The sequence below is a fragment of the Eschscholzia californica genome, unplaced genomic scaffold, assembly GCF_041429995.1.
Source record: "Eschscholzia californica isolate CP2 unplaced genomic scaffold, dmEscCali1.0.p SCAF_1, whole genome shotgun sequence".
NCBI lineage: Eukaryota > Viridiplantae > Streptophyta > Magnoliopsida > Ranunculales > Papaveraceae > Eschscholzia > Eschscholzia californica.
In genome coordinates this window covers 86,851,451-86,870,592 of record NW_028238198.1, presented here as the reverse complement: position 1 = coordinate 86,870,592, position 19,142 = coordinate 86,851,451, and the positions used below count along the sequence as shown (strand labels likewise).

The 19,142-nt window shown below is 35.3% G+C and overlaps 4 protein-coding genes and 1 non-coding gene across 5 annotated transcripts; 1 reads left to right on the top strand and 4 right to left on the bottom strand.

Moving 5' to 3' along the window:
- Window positions 1–365: 365 nt before the first annotated feature.
- Window positions 366–439, top strand: TRNAV-AAC (transfer RNA valine (anticodon AAC)). Its single transcript has one exon. It is a non-coding gene; the product is annotated as a tRNA-Val (tRNA).
- Window positions 440–614: 175 nt separating this feature from the next.
- On the bottom strand, window positions 615–1,848 carry LOC147570653 (uncharacterized). Its single transcript, XM_086657200.1, has one exon. The coding sequence runs from the start codon at window positions 1,768–1,770 to the stop codon at window positions 778–780; it is 993 nt and encodes a 330-aa protein (XP_086513326.1). The 5' UTR covers window positions 1,771–1,848; the 3' UTR covers window positions 615–777.
- A 1,256-nt stretch (window positions 1,849–3,104) lies between these two features.
- Window positions 3,105–6,251, bottom strand: LOC147570652 (translocon-associated protein subunit alpha-like). The gene is made up of 8 exons (XM_086657206.1): window positions 5,807–6,251; window positions 5,335–5,502; window positions 5,191–5,241; window positions 4,893–4,981; window positions 4,161–4,238; window positions 3,815–4,018; window positions 3,461–3,532; window positions 3,105–3,377 (listed from the first exon to the last, which is right to left on the bottom strand). The coding sequence occupies exons 1-8, from the start codon at window positions 5,862–5,864 to the stop codon at window positions 3,330–3,332; spliced, it is 768 nt and encodes a 255-aa protein (XP_086513332.1). The 5' UTR covers window positions 5,865–6,251; the 3' UTR covers window positions 3,105–3,329.
- A 611-nt stretch (window positions 6,252–6,862) lies between these two features.
- LOC147570651 (E3 ubiquitin ligase BIG BROTHER-related-like) lies at window positions 6,863–11,061 on the bottom strand. Its single transcript, XM_086657202.1, has 7 exons — window positions 10,010–11,061; window positions 9,235–9,577; window positions 9,074–9,120; window positions 8,104–8,145; window positions 7,887–8,008; window positions 7,704–7,812; window positions 6,863–7,242 (listed from the first exon to the last, which is right to left on the bottom strand). The coding sequence occupies exons 1-7, from the start codon at window positions 10,196–10,198 to the stop codon at window positions 7,192–7,194; spliced, it is 903 nt and encodes a 300-aa protein (XP_086513328.1). The 5' UTR covers window positions 10,199–11,061; the 3' UTR covers window positions 6,863–7,191.
- A 308-nt stretch (window positions 11,062–11,369) lies between these two features.
- LOC147570650 (uncharacterized) lies at window positions 11,370–13,505 on the bottom strand. The gene is made up of 4 exons (XM_086657205.1): window positions 13,193–13,505; window positions 12,982–13,107; window positions 12,822–12,892; window positions 11,370–11,868 (listed from the first exon to the last, which is right to left on the bottom strand). The coding sequence occupies exons 1-4, from the start codon at window positions 13,397–13,399 to the stop codon at window positions 11,496–11,498; spliced, it is 777 nt and encodes a 258-aa protein (XP_086513331.1). The 5' UTR covers window positions 13,400–13,505; the 3' UTR covers window positions 11,370–11,495.
- Window positions 13,506–19,142: the final 5,637 nt, after the last annotated feature.

Below are 19,142 nucleotides of genomic sequence, written 5' to 3'. Positions count from 1 at the left end.
TTAGTAGGAGACAAAGCGGGGTATCATTTACGAGAAACTAGATATTGTTTTCTAATAACATATGTTACCAGTATCGAAGTAGGAATGTGACGAAACAAATAGTATAACAGGCAGCAGAGCCAACGACTGGTAACCTAGTTTGTAAGTGCGTCCACTCTGCAATGCAAAGATCTCCCATTGGATCTCACGAAAATGCAAATCCAGCCATATCGAATATGGGTGTAATTGTCTTTGTAATGACAGTTCTAATCTATATTGAAAAAGAGAAAATAGTTGAGAAACAGCAAGAACTTGCTTAAGTTGCATATCATAAGGGATTCTAACAACAGCTTCAAATATGATTTTCCGAGAGCTTGAGTCAACAAGGTTTCGTGGTGTAGTTGGTTATCACGTCAGTCTAACACACTGAAGGTCTCCGGTTCGAACCCGGGCGAAGCCATTTCATGTTATTTTGTAGCTCAAATTTCTTCTTTTCTTTTTTCACTTTCATTTTACAAAAGTATGAATCCTTTTTGTTTCATGATTGTTTACAAATCTAGAACAATCAGCCCTGACTTGAGTGAACCCATTTGAAGAGCTAATTCCACTACCCAGGCCATCATCAAAGATGAATATACCAAAATCAATATCATTTATATGAAACAAGTCATAGATGAACATTTCATACACCAAATACCATCCCAACATCATAAACTTACATAAAATCAAAACACAAATCTAGAGAGAGAGAGAGAGACAACAAGTGACTCAAACATCCATGATCCATCTCACTAACAACTAAAAAAGAAAACCAAGACAACCCAAAACAGTACTAAAAACAGCAAATTTGAAAGCATTCTCCCCTCCTATCATAAACCCACTATCAAATGGTGTATTATCTAGTAATGGTTGTTGTTGTTCTTGACTACTTCCCCCTCCAAATGGTTGATTCAAACTTCCTGAAACTAACCCAGGCTGGTCATTTAAACTACCCACTTTAGGATCTTCAAGTTGATCTTGTTGGTTTTGTTGTTCTTCATCTACTGGCACCGGTTCTAATCCTGGACTAATCGTCGATTCTTGTCCTTGATCTTCTCCTACCGGTGCTAATGCGGAACTAGTTTTTGTTTCTTGCTCTTGGTTAACTACATCAGTATTACCCACTAGAGAAGTTTGTTGTCCAAATGGACCTCTACCACCATGAATTGGAGCAGCAAAAGGTGGAAGAACAGGAGCTAATCCAGGTGAACCAATAGACCCACAATTTTGATTCGAAACCGGATTATCACTAGCTTTCCATACTTGGTTTCCATATTTATCTCTTATTGTCATGTCTCCTTTATCTAATAGTTCTAAAGTTTCTAAATTTTCACCATCAACATCTCCATCCCAAGCTGATCTACTTCCATCAAATATCTCTAGTCCTCCATCAGTAAACATTAAACTACAAGTATTAAGATTACTTACCGGAGTACATTCCGATTCCCATACGCTTATACCCGAATCTTGAACTTGTATATAACAAAAATCGGAACCGAACCCACCTGCACCGATGGAAGTTTCATGACGTATAAGAAAAACTCCGTATTTTCCAGAAGGAGAAGTGAGGAATAATTGTGAAGAACCAGTTGGTGTTGGTTCATGGTTTGGTGGTATACTTGTTATGAGTTGTTGTTTTGTAATTCTTTCTATTGTTCCTGCAGGAGTTAGTGCTAAAGAGAGAAGAGAGAAAGAAGAGAAGATGAATATGGAGAGAAGGATTATGTGGGGTTTCAAATGCAAACTCCCCATTTCTTGGGCTAAAGGGATTGAAATTGCAAAAGAGATAATAATGGAGGGTAAAGGATGAATGCTAGTGTTGTTTAAGATAGAGATGGAAATAAGAGGAACCCATGAAGGGTTTATATAGGGATCATGAATTGAACTTTTCAAACATTTGAATTAAAAAATTCACCAAGTAGGAGTAGTTGATGCCTTGAGGGAGATCATGAAAAAATTGATGAGATTAGTGGATTAGCTTGTTTGGGTTTGGTGTTAATCAATTGATTAGCTAGGTTAGGTTTGGTGTTAATCAATTGATTAGCTAGGTTGGGTTTCAAAAAAAAAAAAAAAGTTGGGTTTGGTGTTAATTTATTGGAAGGACACTTTTCTTACTCGTTGTGACGTCCCAAGAGCTAGCCGTTGTTGATATTGTCCTCGCTTTTACCACTTCAAACAAGTACGAGTTTTATTTTTTGCGAAGGCTCCAAAAGCCCCCCTCCCTCCCTAAACACTTACTAAGGTCCAGTGTTCACTCACAACCCAAGCTCTGGAAACTCTCGTTAGCAGCATGGGACCACCACCCTCGCCTCCTCGTACGAGGCATTATTTGGACAATACTTTTTTTCATTTGTTGATCGTTCTGAAACACATTGTTAACCGTTTATTTTTATCGATAAAGATTAGTTTAATATTCGATCAAGCGTTACCAATGTGTAAATTTTGAACACTTCATGTTTATATTATATGGAGTAGTTCAAAATGAGAAGTGTAGCAAGCCTAACTAATGCAACATATCTGGTCGAAAAAAAAAACTAATGCAACATCTATAAATGTTTGCTAACATAGTGGCTAGTTTAGTTAGTTATGTGGGTCCTACAATCCCAAAAATGCTCCCATCTTTTTATTTTTGTTGAAATGAAAAAAAATGCTCCCAATTTTTGTTGAAATGAAAAAAAAATGCTCCCATCTCCAATTTTACTCTTTCAACTACAAAATACATTTTGAGTCTTGGGAGACAGAAATTTCACCAAAATTAAAACCTTAGCAAGAAGAGCCAGTCCACCCGACAATCCTAGCCGTACCCCATCATAGGCCGATATAAAAAGTACCCCACCATAGGCCGATATAAAAAGTACCCCATCTTAGGCCGATATAAAAAGTGTCTGTAGCGTCCGGCCAAAAAATATGAAATGATTCAAAGAGGGTGCTTAAGGAGTAATGTCCCACTACCGATGTGGGATTGTTTACAACAAAATCCAAATTTTGCAGGTGTTCAAATAAATTAATGTCACCCTTATCATAAGGCGGAAAACCTCAGATGCCAACCATGACCATATTGAGATTAAGGTAAGAATTAAAAGAGCTGAACAACAATACTAGACTATTGTACTTTTGCTAGTTTAAAATTTCTCTTCCCAGGAAAATATTGTGTTCTAAACTTAAAATGAAGAAGAAAATGAATAAAACCCTCAACTTGCTACAGAAAAGTCAGGCCTCTCAGAGTTCAATACTGCCTAATATGAGTTAACAACATGAGCCGATTGACATTCTTCATCACTCCTCGATATAGAAAACTATGAAAGAACACTTCAATTCTTCTTTGATTTTTTTGATGCCGACGGAGCAAATGCAGTTCCCTGATGACATGTGAAAGAGAAGACGTTTAATACTTATGTAGAGAGAGAGAGAGAGATTAGGTGTTACGGGCAGAATTACACACCTGCAACCATTCATTCATGGAGGCATCCCTAGTTTGGGTACCGACTTCCACCTTTGGAGCCCTCTTAGTTTTCTAGGTGAATGAAAACACAGCAGATTAAGTACTGAGTATACGTCTATATTTCTTTCACATATATCATGCAACATATTAGATCTTGCACTAAAAGGTTGCAGAAAAAGAGTATTTAAGCATGAAGGAAAAAAGTCGAGCATCAATAAGTATGTTAACTTAGTGAGAATATAGTCGAGAAAAGTAATATCACCCCCCATTGTTTGTAATAGTATAGAATTAAGGAACATATTCGGATTCAGGAATCAGGGAAACGTTGGAAAGAAGATTTTGTAGATCATTTACCTTTGAAATGGTTTGCAGTTGACCATACGCCCACAAGCCAAAAAGAACGACAAGGCCCAGTCCAAGGGAAATGAGGAATACAGACTCAATGCTAAGCAGCCCACTAGCCTCAACAACTTCGATGGTACCGTTATAAAAGGTGCTTTGGTAGGGTTGCTGATCTATCTCGTATATAATAGTACCGACGAGGTCAAATGTTCCAGGCTGCAATATAATAACAGAGCACAACGCGAAACATCAACCTAATGTTATTCCACTGTCCTATGATTTCAAATGATAAACATGTAAAAATTGCTGATTATATTATAAGTCATTAAAATATGTATAGACTATGAAGATTACACACCTGCAAGAACTTGCTAACAGCAAAGAGGTATGGGTAGGTAGCCTGAGCTGAAAACGGCACTGAAGCATTGTAAAATTGCTGCACAGAAATACATAGATGTTAATTAAACTACTATCGAAAGGTGCAACAACACAAAATATAAGAGGCCCAGAAGATTAAAAGGTAACAAAGTGATATACTTCACATATGAAATAAAATGAGGGGACTAGTGATTGTCCATATATAAATGAAATGTACTAAAACTCAAAACATCTCTCACTATCTAAAACTTACCATCCTTCCGCAATTCACTATCCAATTGACTAACTATAGGTGTTCCTACCAAGAATTGTTAGTTCATACTTTCTACCCTACTTAATCCAAATCCTTTTGTCAACCTTAATTCTTAACAAATTGAGGATACTAAATGTTGCTAATCAACTCTGTACAATCTTCCTATATAAGAATCAGGTCAGATTTAAAAAAAACGTAGGCATAAATCTAGGTGATATGCAACACTTTTCAAGCTCCAGAGTAAATTACACCGAAGCCACACAAGGAACATCAAGTACAAGTTAAACTACATACCCAACTTCCCACATTTACAAACCACATACTTCAAAAGAATAATTCTAAAAAGGAAATGGATTTAATGCACACACTTAAATTGGAGACAGACCGTAAAGTTGATAAGGAAAAAGTACGTATAAATATGTCTACGCAAAAAAGTCAACACGGGTAAGACAGGCTTACCTGTACTGTAAGATTTTGCACCAGCAGATTATGGTCAAAAGGAAGATGAAGGCTGGACTTAAGGGCAATGACATTCACTGTTGATTCCCCTGTTTATTAATCAAAATGATAGTAATCGGTCATTTTGAAGATAACTTGCCAAAAACATCTAAAAAGAAAAAACAAAAGCAACACACATATCCTAGAAATCTTACGAGCATATCTCAACGTCAACCATCATAAATCATTAGTCATGTACGATAAGATCAACTAATAAAACCTAAACTTGAAGATGATTAGTAGCTAAAAGAGAAATTACCCTCATTGTTCAATCCAACAAGTAACTCAACTTCTTCTCCGGCTGGCACAACTGCATCATAGAAACACAAAAACAAATTAGCATGAGGTTGAGATTTGGATAAAAATCATAACTTGACATCTATTAGGTAAATGAACTTCTTACTCCGTGCAGAATTTTTAGGGAAAACACAAACAGTTTCAACTCCAGGAGCTGAACTGAAAACCCCATCACGAAAATCTTGAGCATTATCATCACCAGCAACTCCTACATCATCTACTACTTCTCCAATATCAAACCCCCCAACTTCAGATTCCGATTCAGACCTACAAACTATACACAAATAAAAGATCAATCAAACATTTCTACAAGTAATCACAACAAATGTTTTGTCTAGGTTATCATCAGATCATTTAAATCTAAATGTGTACAAACTTCACGAGCAAAACTGAGGTTCAATCTCAATTAACGAGAATCGGATTAGAATTCCTCACATGCAACAATACGAAACCCTAGCTGAATAAAATTGCACCCAAACTCAACTCAAGACCGAGTTGAATCTATCTAAGACTTTTTAAAAAATGATAGATCTAGAAATGAAAACAATGAGCATATAAAGAGAGAAAAAGAAGGAGACCTTGGAGGAAAGGTGACGCAAGGAGGAGAAGAGCGAAGAAGAAAACCCTAATCGCCATGGAAGTTGGTCAGAAGATATTTCAAAGCACTTTCAGATCCAATGGAAAATGATTTTCGTCTGGAGTTTCCTGATTTTGGTTCGGAGGAATAAAAGAAGGGAATGAAATCGAGTTCTGAGTTAATACGGTTCGGGTACAAGATAAAGCTCAGAACCCGACCCGAACAGGTTCACGGTCCATTTCCAAATTCCTGTACGGAATGCCCAATGTTATACTGTTATACTATCCGCTTTGACACTTCAACTTTGGGATTGCTTAAAATACACCTCCCAATATCCGCTTTGCCACTTCTAGACTTTGGGATTGCTTAAAATACACCTCCCAAGACTGTAGAGTCGTGTTTTAGGATGATGCGGCCCAACCTTCTAGACTGTTACGATACTGTCTAATGTGGCACTTCTGAACCTCGCGATTTTAAAAGGAGCACCATTATACGTCTTAAGAAGAATACTACACTCTGACTTAAGAGGAAAACCATACTCCGTCTCACCACCAATATGAGATTGTTTACAACACACCCTCCCAAGACCGTAGAGTGAATGGTGATGATAATGTGTTTTATAATGATGCGGACCAACCTTCTAGGCAGCTAGTAATACAGTCTGCTTAAACACTTTTGGACCTAACGATTTTCGAAGACACCTTTAGGGAAGGGTGCTTAACCTCTTAAGAGAAGCAACACACTCCATCTGACACCGATATACGATTTTTCACATCACCCATAAAATTATAAATGTAATAAATTTCACCATGTCATTCTAGAGATCCGCATTACTTACTGAAATCATAAAAATCAAGCAATACTTGTGTGTGAAATAACGAGTAAACAATACCTATATCAGTGATTAATAGTCTATTAACTACAGAAATTCTGTTTTTCGACCCTTTAATACAGATACCCTTGGGAGAAAGTAATATTCTTAGCAATTAACACATTGTTTATTGAAGATAACAACTGGTTCCGCGATAAAATTCATATGTCAACACACCATCCACAGTGAAATCAATAAAAACTCTGTCATTCATTAACCAATCCCAACATTATTATTTCAGTAGAGCTAGTAGTCAATCCTAGCCCTAGTCTAATGTTCTGTGTAGTACCCAAAAATGCCTGAGTAAGTTCATTATGACCACAAATAACATGGAATCGGAACAACAAAAGTACTACAGCCCAATACTGAGAAGAAAATTAACAAATGCTGCTTCATTTTAACTTATAGAGAGAGAGGAAGGGTGCAATACTGAGAAGAAAACCCATAGGTCTCATCGCAGGTGACAGTGAGCAGAAGATCAACAGTGGAATGTGGACTGTATAATCGCACGACCTTTATCTACTACTTCCAGATGTAGAAACTTCGGTACTGCAAACCGGGCAGACCTGCACAAATATTGCTCATATTAGTAGTAATCAATGATGACCCATATTTAATCATCACTTTTAAATGTGGACTTTTGCAGTCCCACCTTCCCTTCACGAGTCCGGCAATTAAAGGAATGAGAATAAATTCCATACAAGAGACCAACAAGTTTCGGACCGCGGATCTCTCAGCCTAAACATAAACATTGACAGACACTTCTCATGCTAAAACAAAAGCAAGATGTAATCCACTAATCCTAGCAAGAACATTCAATAAGTCATTTATGGTTAACTTCAGAATCCTCTTCGTCACGGAAAATACATACAAATAACTTGATTCACCCACAATCAGTATGAATTCAGTAGTATAACTTCAGATTTGGTTCATCTACCCCTTAAAGGATTACGTTTTAGCGATTCGAAGAGTTGGGAGAATTGTCCTGCATAAGAAATGTGCCTTATTAGAGATCAGAATAACAAACCTTGTTTATTTGAAGCCAATTGTTTATGCACTCCGGGTGGTAGGCATGTTTGCAGGAAAGGGCTGTCAGCGACTCGCCATCGTCAAACTCTAATCGGCATATGACGCATCTGCAACATCCAAATGCAGATTGATTAGCTTAATTACCAATTTGACATTAGGGTATAGAAAATTATGTACATACTGTTCAGCGCCTCCATCTTGTTTGTCTTGTGCTTTGTAACTAATTGAAGGTAGATCAGCAATCGTATCCAAGGAAAGTCCTCTACTCTCAGTTCCAACTACTTCACCCAATGCCAGTAATTCCTGTAAATAACAAGAAGACATCTTTCATGAAGTAATACTCACTTTATAAGTTCTATCAATGGTATCAGTAGCCAAAGTGCCAAACTATAGTTTACCTCATAGGAAAGCTCATCTGGATCGACCTCCTCGTATGACGCCTGATGATAGAAAAAACACAATGGAGAAGGATTTCATTGAAAAGAAGACTATAACACTAACTAAGAAGAACACAGAACTGTCAAACTTAGGTCCATCATCCAGTGAAAAGTGGAAAGGTAATCTGATGACCATATTTTGTTATTCTAGCCAGAAAATCACTAGTTAAGGAATCCAAAAGAAAAGAAAAGAAAAGAGAAGAAGCAGCAGTGGCATGAAAACAGAACGGGAAAGAGTGACAAGAATATTAGTTGCCCGAGGTAGAAATGGAAACAGCACGGACACAGAGATTAAAAGTGATATTGGATATTCTTGGCCAGTGTTGACACTCGTACTGATAAAAATAATGGCATGTAAAAATTTGGGTCGATGTGACGCAAGTACATGGTTTCTTTAGTTTATAACGGTAAGTAAAACATAATACTGGTTTTTTTCCTTTCACAACAAAAATAATTTATATGAATGAACTACAAACGTGCAACTCATTTAGAACGAGCCGAGAATCCCAACTAGCAAAACATAATATAGGTTATTGACAAACATATAATATAATGATCGATTGATCTCATCAGACAAAGTAATAAGATATCGTGCACGCAGACAACGATAAGTTCTTCATAAATAGTGCGACATTTCAGAAGCTTTGCTGAAAGCAAATCACAAACACAAATTACTCAAACGCCTAAGTAGAGATGATATGAACAATCTTCCTTATCCACGTTTCTCAAACATGTTATTACCAAAGCATCACGCATTAAACTACTAATTCCAACTAAAGTTATCCACCATCAGATAATACAATGAAGAATGAGGTCCAGTAAATTTCATGTTACCATGAGCAACATCACAACAAAAACAATACACATACCAATTCTTGAACCGAAACGACAACAAGCAATAACGTTACCAAATTGAGTGTAGACAAATTACCTGAGAGTTACTTTCATGGTCAGTGTTATCCTCTGATTCTCCTCCAACTGCAGAAGTCCAAAAAAGCGATAAGTCTATTATTATCATTCAATTCATTCAAATGTAGAAAAGTATGGAAAAAGGTAGAGACGGGGCTTCAGGAAAAGGTTTTAACGACTCACAATCATTTATCCCCGCCATGGATAGCATCCTCATAGCCATTTCTAGTTCTTCGGCCTCTTGAAGAGCTCTTGCATAAGCCTCATCACTGCTATAGGCCGACGGATCAACTTCTAGGGCTTGGTTATCATCCTCATCATCATCCTCAATATGAGCATGAACATCAAACACATCTTCTTCACCATCATCTACTTCAGAATTTTCATCATCGAGATGATGATGATCATCTTCTTCATCCTCATCCTCATCGTCATCTACATCATCACCATACGCAAAACTTCCACTCTCTGAACTTTCAAAATCACTTACATCACCATTCAGTCTCAACATCATGTACGCCCTTTCCTACTCAAAAGTTCAACCACTCACTATAAATCATTAATTCAACATAATCCAAAATCCTAAAACCAATTAGGAAAAGGAAACCGCAAAGAAAGAAAAAACTAATCAAAATCACTTATGTTAGCTATACCCTACTCCAAAATTGAATGACACAGTTATCCACGATGAATCAAAATCAATGCTTTTCTAGGTCATGCAAGACATTGATCTGACATAATCCAAAACCCTAAACACAATTGAACTGATTATCCAATATGAATCAAAATCACTTATATCACCATTCAGTCTCCTTCCTACTCCCAATTCAACCATCCAACTATTAGCTATAAATCAAAATCAATACTTTCCTAGGTCATGCAAAACATAAATTCGCATAACCCAAAACCCTAAAATCAATTACGATAAAGAACCCCAAAAATTAAAAGAAGAAGAAACCTGTTCTTGAAGAGTCCGGGCAAGAGCAAGATCAGCATCAACCTGACTGAGACTAGTGAAAGGCGTTCTTGAAGATTGCTGAGAACTAAGGGTTTCATCATTTCCAACTTCATTTACAGCTATGGTGGTAGAACTAGGGTTCTCATCGTTTGATTTTGTAGCTCCACTACTATCTTTATTATTCTCCATGATCCAAAAATTATACAAAGAAAAAAAAAACCCTATAACCAGATGAAAGAGGAATTGGTGGATATCAAGATCGATTAGATTTCGATTGTATTAGAATTTCTTGATTGAAACGAACCAGAATAAAATTATTAGAGAGAGAAAATGGAAAAGTAAGAGAGAGAGAGAGAGAGAATTGGGTGATTGCGGTGGTGAGAATTTGGGGTTCTTTTATGGCTTCAAAAATTGAAAAGGAGCACATGAATCAGGTGCGTACCATTTGGATTGGAGCACCAAATAATATTTCCCTACGCTTAGGTGGGCATGGATCTCGAGTCCAGATAAACCAGATAATGAGTTCCACCGAATGGACTATTCCCTTTGCCGGAACTTAGAGAGAAGCATTTAGAAAGAGAGAGGGAAAGAGGGAGAACATAGAGAAAAGTGGTCGGTCATCTCCGAAAGACTGCTTTTACTGGTAAAGGTGTGTTTGGTGATTATTTTTTGGTTTCCACCTTTTCCTCAAAAAAAATCTTGTTTATCCGAAACATCGACCTTTCACATATGGTCAATTATTATTTTATCCCTCGTCTTATCTGAGGCGGTCAACAAAGCGATATTGTGATACGATATTTTTATCATTTTTCTTTCCTTAAAGATGTTTAGGTGCTCGTTTGTTAATAATGGATTGATCTTCTATGGATTGTATGTACGACCATCAAAGAGATACAAGTGAAATACGGCAGTAGTGGTGCCGGTAGTGGTGATATGAATAACAATAACTGCACTGAGCTTGCAAAGCAAGAAGATTTGATGGAAATACGTGCCATATATACACTCTGATGCTTTTGTTGATCAATTCTGTAACGTGAAAGAAGGTAGCCGCTGCTTGACTATTTACGGCGTGTTTAGTCCCAAAGAGATATTTGATAACAACTGCAGCCCCAATGGAAATGCTTTTGTAGCTTCTGACAACAAGATGAAGCTAAGAGCCTAACTGAGAATTTGGTTGTTATATTTCAGGGTCTTTCATCATTGTTCAGTTCTGCCATCCTATCAAGAGAAGCATTCATTTCTATATATATATACACATAAAGACGAAAGGAGAGAGAGAGAGAGAGAGAGAGAGAGAGAGAGAGAGAGAGAGAGAGAGAGAGAGAGAGAGAGAGAGAGAGAGAGAGGAGAGAGAGAGAGAGGAGGGCAACCTTCATAAATAGTTTAACTCTGGAGTATGAATTACATATACTAATTTGTCGAAGTCATGCCCGGATAACAATAACTACTAAATTAGAAGTAGTGATGACTGAGAGAAATAAATGGATTAAGCATCTAATCTTGGTTTCTTGTTACTCTTTACCTTCGAAGATAGAACAAAGTCGTCATCGTCATCATCATCATCATCAGATACATCATCATCGACTTTGCGTTTCTTATTCGGTTGTTTCGACGAGGTTTTAGCATCAGAAACAGTCTTCTTTTTCACCGAAGATAAAGCTTTAGAGGATGTAGTGGTAGTTGTAGTTGTTTTCTTCTTAACAGTAGTAGTGACTGAACCAGACTTGCTCACCGAGGATGATGTTGATACAGTTGAAGATTTAATTGGTGAGCCGAGTTTCTGCATCTGGCTCTTCTTCTGTTTCTTCTCAAATACCTTCTTCGCCACGTCCATTGGTAGCAACCCGTGCTCCATCATCCTACCACCAAAACATCCATATCGAAAATTGCAAAATCCTTTGTAAAAATATGAGGTTAAGAACCAACTAAACCATGCTTATGAGACGCAATAAAACAGAAACAAGATAGATCGGAATATCGAATACAGAACCAACTGGTAGGAAAAACAACACGAATGAGTCTAAGATCTTAGAATGCAGCTAAGGCATAGTTCAGATGATTTACATAAACACCAAACTAGCCAGACCATGGAATCCTGTGACGGATGGATGATCTTATACCCTTCCCGTAGATGATAGACCATGCGGGTAACACCTTGGTCTGACAAAAGATGGGTTCTTAATCTTATAGCAATAAGAATAATGTAATCTTATACAAGCGTTTCCATATCTGGAAGTCTGGCCGGAATCCTTGTTCTTGCGATACTAAAATGCTAAAAGAGAGAGCTTTAGACAACCCTCACTGACTTCAAAACCACAGTAACCACGAAAAGGGAACACACTATGTTAGAACAATCATTCATGTAAACACAATCTAACATTCCCTATTTAGGAATTAGGTATAGGACATTCGAATCGATATAGTTCATTGTCTCTAGGGTCTACATAAGCCTCTAGTACGAAGAGTTTTTCTATTCAAGATATTCCTATTTGATCGATAAACTTGCAGAAATACTTTATCAAGTAAAAGGTGGAACGAGAACTCGTATCATGATTAACGTTTACTCACCCACCAACGAAATTTGATTAGTCTAGGTTAAGATTGTTGTAGGTAAGTATTTAGCTAGGAAGAAGACAACCAAGGTACATTACTACCTACAATGTGGATAGACACACAAACAAGATAGGGAAATGAGTCTATCTAAATTCTAATAAGCTCTTTGAGGATTAGGTTTTTCTGCAATAATGGACCAAGCAACTCAAAATCAAGAAAGAAGACAACAAAGAAACAAAATTTTAGTATAAACCCATACCAGAATGCTGCCATTTCACTACCAGGTAGTTGTTCATACAAAGATTCATAAAAGATCCTCAATGGGTCTCTCTGCAAATCCAAAAAGCAAACACAACATCACCATTAAAACCCTAATAATAACAATCCCATTAAACAAAATAAAAGGCAAAACCACATACTTCCTCAGGAGGATCACGTTTCTGACCAGGCAAATCAAACACCTTTTTCTCCTTCTTCTTGCCATTATTATTCTCTACTACCACTATCTTCTTCTTCACCTCTATTTCTTCTTTAATCTTCTTCACCTAAACAAACAAAACAATAAATGTGAAAAATATCACTTACCCATTACTCAGAACAGAGAGAAAATTGAAAAAGAAAACAACCCACATTTGATTTCTTATCAGAACTCTTTTTAATGGAGGAGGGTTTTGGTTTTTCTTCTTCTTCATCATCTTTGGGTTCCTCTTTCTTTACTTTAGTATCAAGACGTGATTTTGAAATACCATTAACATGTTTCTTCTTCTTTTCTGTAAGGAGAGAACTAAGACTTTTTTCTTCAAATTCATCTTCTTTCTTCATGACTTTTTCTGCCATTTTCAACCAGAACAAGAAGAAGAAGAAGAAGAAGAAGAAAGATTTGGAGAAGGGGAGGGGAAAATAGGGAAGGCGGGATAATATGGATCGGTATGGACATGGGCCGATACCCGAAAATAAAGGTTAAAGGCACCACTTGAAGTAGCTAAGGGCACCCTGATTGCTAGAGTTACCTTAATAAATGATGAATTTGATCTTAATATGTTTTTTTTTTCTAACTCGAGATGGTGGTGGAGTTTCATTTGGTGGTGGTGGTGGTGGTGGTGGAGGAGAGACGAAGAAGAAGATTATTTTATTTTCTAATGATCACCAGAAGAAAGTGTGAACCTATAATTCTTTTAGTTTGTGTATAAAATTTCCCATTACGACATGCTACTCCATTCAGAAACTTTACGCAATCATCAACAACAGTGAGAAAGTTTTAAAGAGTAATTGATCGGGGAAGAAGTTGAAGAAAGATATAGAGATAATGTGAATTTCTAAAATAGAAGTTTCTATCTATCAAGTTCTACAATTGATTCATCAAAAAAAAAAAAGATTGTACAATTCACTTTTCAACAAAAAGAAATTGTTCTTCATCAAAAAAAAAAAACAAAAAGAAATTGTACAATTGGTAATAAAAAAATATGTACAATTGAAAATATGATTCCTAAATTCATCTTCCTTTTAGGTAAAACCGCATGCACCCGGTGTGCAGGGTCGTGCCTGAGAATCTAGGGTTCATTGTCAAAATTTAGTTGGAGTCCCTTGTATAGTCAAATTCAATTGTTTTTTTTCATTTGATAATTGTCTTGTGTAAAATACCAAAGTAGACTACCCCAAATTCTGAGATCATAGATATTATCTGGAATTTTATCCGTTGGTTTATCAACAAAGTTATTGAATTAGCATTACCCCCATCATTCCCCCCCCCCCCCCCCCCCCCCCCTCTCCTTAACATAATAATCATTACTGTCGTTTTCTCAACGAACTTTAGTTGATTCTTCATTATTTTCTTGAACCACTAATTCTTCAATTGGAATATCACCGTCACTCTCTTCGTCAACAACAATATTTTCATTACTGCCCCATGAATCATATCATAAGCGTCTTTACTTTCGTTCTCTACACAGACTTCATTTGATGTTTCATTATTTTCTTCAACTTCTAACTCTTCTGACGTAATCAGTTGTTCTCTAATAATGAATTTATCAAGTGCTCTTCTTTGTGATTGAATCAATTTTTCTTCTTTTTACTTCTCATGCTTCTTTAAATTTCTAGATTTATATTTTTTTGGTGCCATTTATATAACTATACAAAGAAAAGTGAAAAATGGAGACGACTATTAGATCTCAAAGTTGTAAAAAACGATATTTATATAGTATAAAATTCAATCTTTTTCCTAATCTAAAAGAAATAATTAGAATTTTAATTATAGAGATTTAGATTCATGAAAAATACGTTCGAGAGAATAGGAGATAAATAAATAAAAGAAAAATTTTAATTATTTGTGAAAAGTAAAATATCAAAATAGAACTTTAACTCAAATAAAAAAGAGAGGAAAATATTAATATAAAAGGATGCGGCTTTGCGGAATAAAAAATTCTCCGGATAAAGATTTAGTCAATAAATATAGATTAAGAGACATATTTCTTTTTTTGTCAAATATACTTGATCAAACATTATTCCCTAACAAGTAATAATAGAATTTTGACATGAATAATAATTATGAATCTTGTACTTATTTTGATTATTAGTATTGATTCTAGCAAAAATAAACATTACGAAGAATTGGTATTTTATATAGATCTGAACAAACCTCATGCTGCTTAACAAACCTATAGGGCCCTTTAGCTGGAAGCAGTGGCGTGGCTGAAATTGTGGGGGCCCGGTGCGAAATTTTGATTGGGGGGCCTAAAAAAATCCATATGAAAAAAAATTGAAACATATAATGTAAGTATAAAACAATTTGCCCGTAATATCTTGAACAGAATCATACAAAAACGTATTATGCAAGAGTTTATGAATGAACGCACTATTTGCATAACTAATTCACTTAAATATTCAATCATTTGAATTTCGATAAGTATTCATATAACAAATTAAACATGGGATATACAGAGGTATAAAAATTACTCCACAGAACGAAATAAAGAAAGAAATATGTGTATTTCAAACGAAAAATAATAAATCTAAAGTAAATATGTGTCTACTACAATTGTATTAGATGTGGGATTCGAAGGGTTTAATTATAAATTATATTTTATCAGTTTTTTTTAGAGGGAGAGATAAAAAAAATTTATGTTTGAAGGTCGCCGGCCGGAAAATTTTCCGGCCGACGACCTTCGACGGAGAAGACGATGAGGTGGAGAGAGAGAAGTGAGGTGGAGAGAGAGAGGGAGGTGAGGTGGAGAAGCTATTTTGCTATCCCCCTAAATAAAATTGTCAAACAAATTTGACTAATTTTTGACCAACCTGTCCCTAAAATGCTTTCATTTGTCCCTATTCTAGTTTTATCAGGGACAAATATTATAAAATTGTCCCTACTGTTCACGAATTAGGGACAGACATAAAAACGTATGTCCCTATTGGACCTTTTTTTAGTAGTGCCAACACCATCACCACCAACACCAACACCAACACCATTCTGACTGTCAATATCGAAGTCGCTCCTTGCGATAATTGTGTTAGTTTTTATAAATATCTTGATTTTCATCGTAACGACGACGAGGATTAATAGGTTTCTGGTGATCACTTAATTAATATTACTTCATGCATAATGCTGTTTTTACACTAATATGTTTGAAAAAAAATGGCCAAGGATATGTAAAATGTAATATGAGTATGAGGCACTAAAAGAAGTGTCTAGTGATGTTTTTTTGTAATGTTTTTTGTTTATTCATAAAAATTATTAACTTTTTAAACATTAAGTTTATAAAACTAATTTTCCTTAACTTTAACAAAATAGCAATTTTGCTAACTATATATTTATTAATGTTATTTACTAACTTTAGTAAGTATTTTTTCTTAAATTTTGTTATTTTAGTAACTAATGGCTTATAATTAAATTAGTCAAATTCTTTCGAAAAAAATATTATTTTTATTTAGTGACCTAATATGGCATAAGGTTCTTCTATATCTAAATTAATTTCAATTATTAAAATATTAAATAATGTTACACCTAACTCTTTTTTAATATTAAAAATATATACTTTATCATAAGGTTATTCTATATTTTAATTAATTTAAATTATTAAAATCTATGTATAAAACAGAAAGAAAAATGTTGATTGGGACAAACATATTTTTAAATTATATATTATCTAGCAGTCATTTTATAAATTTATAATAAAGTCTTTCTTAGAAATAAAATAACTTAGAAAATCTAAACTCATGTTACAGTGTATTGCAGGAATCGGAGAAGATATTCCAACTTATTAAAATAACCCTATTTATTCTATTATAAATTTTTTTAAAGTTACTATTTTGTTAACAAAATTACTTAATAAAGTTTGTTATATAAACTTGATGTTTATAAAGTTAATAGTTACTATACGTTAAAGTTAGTCTTTAAACAATCATTGAAATTGGAGCTCGGACGTGTATATCTCTTAAGCACTATAACTGTCAACTGACGATCAACTATTCTACCATAACAACCTGAACAGCAATATTTGTCACCATACAAACTAACTTCTTCTTTATTTATGATGATTTAGGGCGAGAGATTTGGAATTCTATAGAGATGATGCTCTGTATTTATAGGAAGATGAGAAATATGAAAATTTAGAGAGTTAGTGAAAATTAGTTAATAAAATTTAATATTATAAAGTTATTTAACTTATATTAATAAACATATATTATAGTAAATAAAGTAAAGACATTAATAAACATATAATTAATAAATTTAATAACATTAATAACATGCAGTTAATAAAGTTAGTGAAAATTAGTTATTAAAATTTAATATTATAAAGTTATTTAACTTATATTAATAAACATATATTATAATAAATAAAGTAAAGACATTAATAACCATATAATAATAAGTTTAATAACATTAATAAGTTTAATAAGCATATATATTATAGTAAAAATAATAAAAAATTAGATTTATTCATAATAATATATCAAATGTATGGTTGAGATTTCTCATTTAGAAAATTTAAAGGAAAAATATTGAAATTTTGTTAAAGTTTCGGATATCGGATATTATCCGATATCCGTTAATACTATTGGATTCAGATTCGGATATTGATTCATAATATCCGTCGGATAATTATCAGATACAGATATTCGAATAGCTTATCGGATTCGAATACAGATATGCTTATATCCGATTTGATAAGCTTAGGGGTGGGAATGTTGCCCGCGAGCCCGAAACCGCCCATGGGTACTCGAGCCCATGATTGGCCACGGGCACCCGCTACCTGTTGCGGGTAGATCCCGCCCGGCCCGATGAAATTTGATGGGCGGACGCGGGTAAAACCCTTTGCCCGACCTCCCGCCCACACCCGAGTCCGATAGGGCAAGCCCGATTGGTGCCTATATATACCCGCCCATTTGTGATCCATTAGGAAACCTAAAAGAAGAAATTCACTTCAAATCTTTAGTAAGGTGGAGAAAACGTATGCCGTTGGATGAGGGAACTCTAAGATATCGCTCATCCGTTAATTCTAGGGTTAATAACTCCACCACTACCCTATTATATATACTCCACGTTCCCCCTTAACTTCTGCCTTTTCCACTTCTCTTTCTGTCGTTCTGGTACTCTGCTAGTGTTTCTCTTTCTTCCATTTCTTTCTCTGTCTCTATCTTATTCTTGTATGAGTTTCTGATTATCTATACAAGATCTATAACTAAGACCAATACAAATATGTAAACAAGATCTATTACTAAGACCAAATACAAGCATATATATATATATATAACATTAACAATCTGCTAGAATATGAAAGAAGAAATGAATTGATTCCCTAAACAAACAAATAAAAAATGATTTAGACTTGGATGAAGAACTATGCCCGATACCCGAGGCGCCCGTTGCCTGACAACCCGACTCCTTTAGCGGGTGTGGGCGGGCTTTGGGCAGAGGAAAATTAAAAATTATATTACCCGTCCGATCTACCCGACTATCCTAATAGCCAAAGAGAAGATCTACCCGACCCGCTCGAGCCCGAAGTGTTTTTACCCGTGGGCGCCCGTACCCACCCGATTCCCACCCCTAGATAAGCTACCGTTTACAGGCCTGCAGTGATAGACGGAGTGTGGTTTTCCTCTTAAGAAGTTAAACACCTTTCTCTACGGAAATTTATTAAAACCGTAAGATCTAAGTGTGTAAAACCAGACAATATCAGTCTCTTGTAACTATCCTCCTTATCTGGTTGAAATTTCAAGTGTTTTTATTTTGGTGGGCAAGTAACAAGTAAGTCGGTTCAACAAAAAAAAAAAAAAAGTAACAAGTAAGTCCTTTTAAGGATGATGGCAGAATCTAACACGTCAAACAGGAGGTGTAATGCACTTAAGATATGTCTCACTATGACTGGCCATTTCTTTTTTGTTTGGATAGACCTAAAAAATTTCACCCCTTTCTATATATATACTCTGTCTCAACTCTCAAGTAGCAAGAGAAAATGGGTTCCCTCAACAAAAAAAAAAAAGAGAAAATGGGTTGGTTTACAAGTGATATTAGGTACATGAAAAGAGGTAATAACTATCATCTCTCAGAATTGAACCATGGGTCATCTTCATCATCATCAATCTC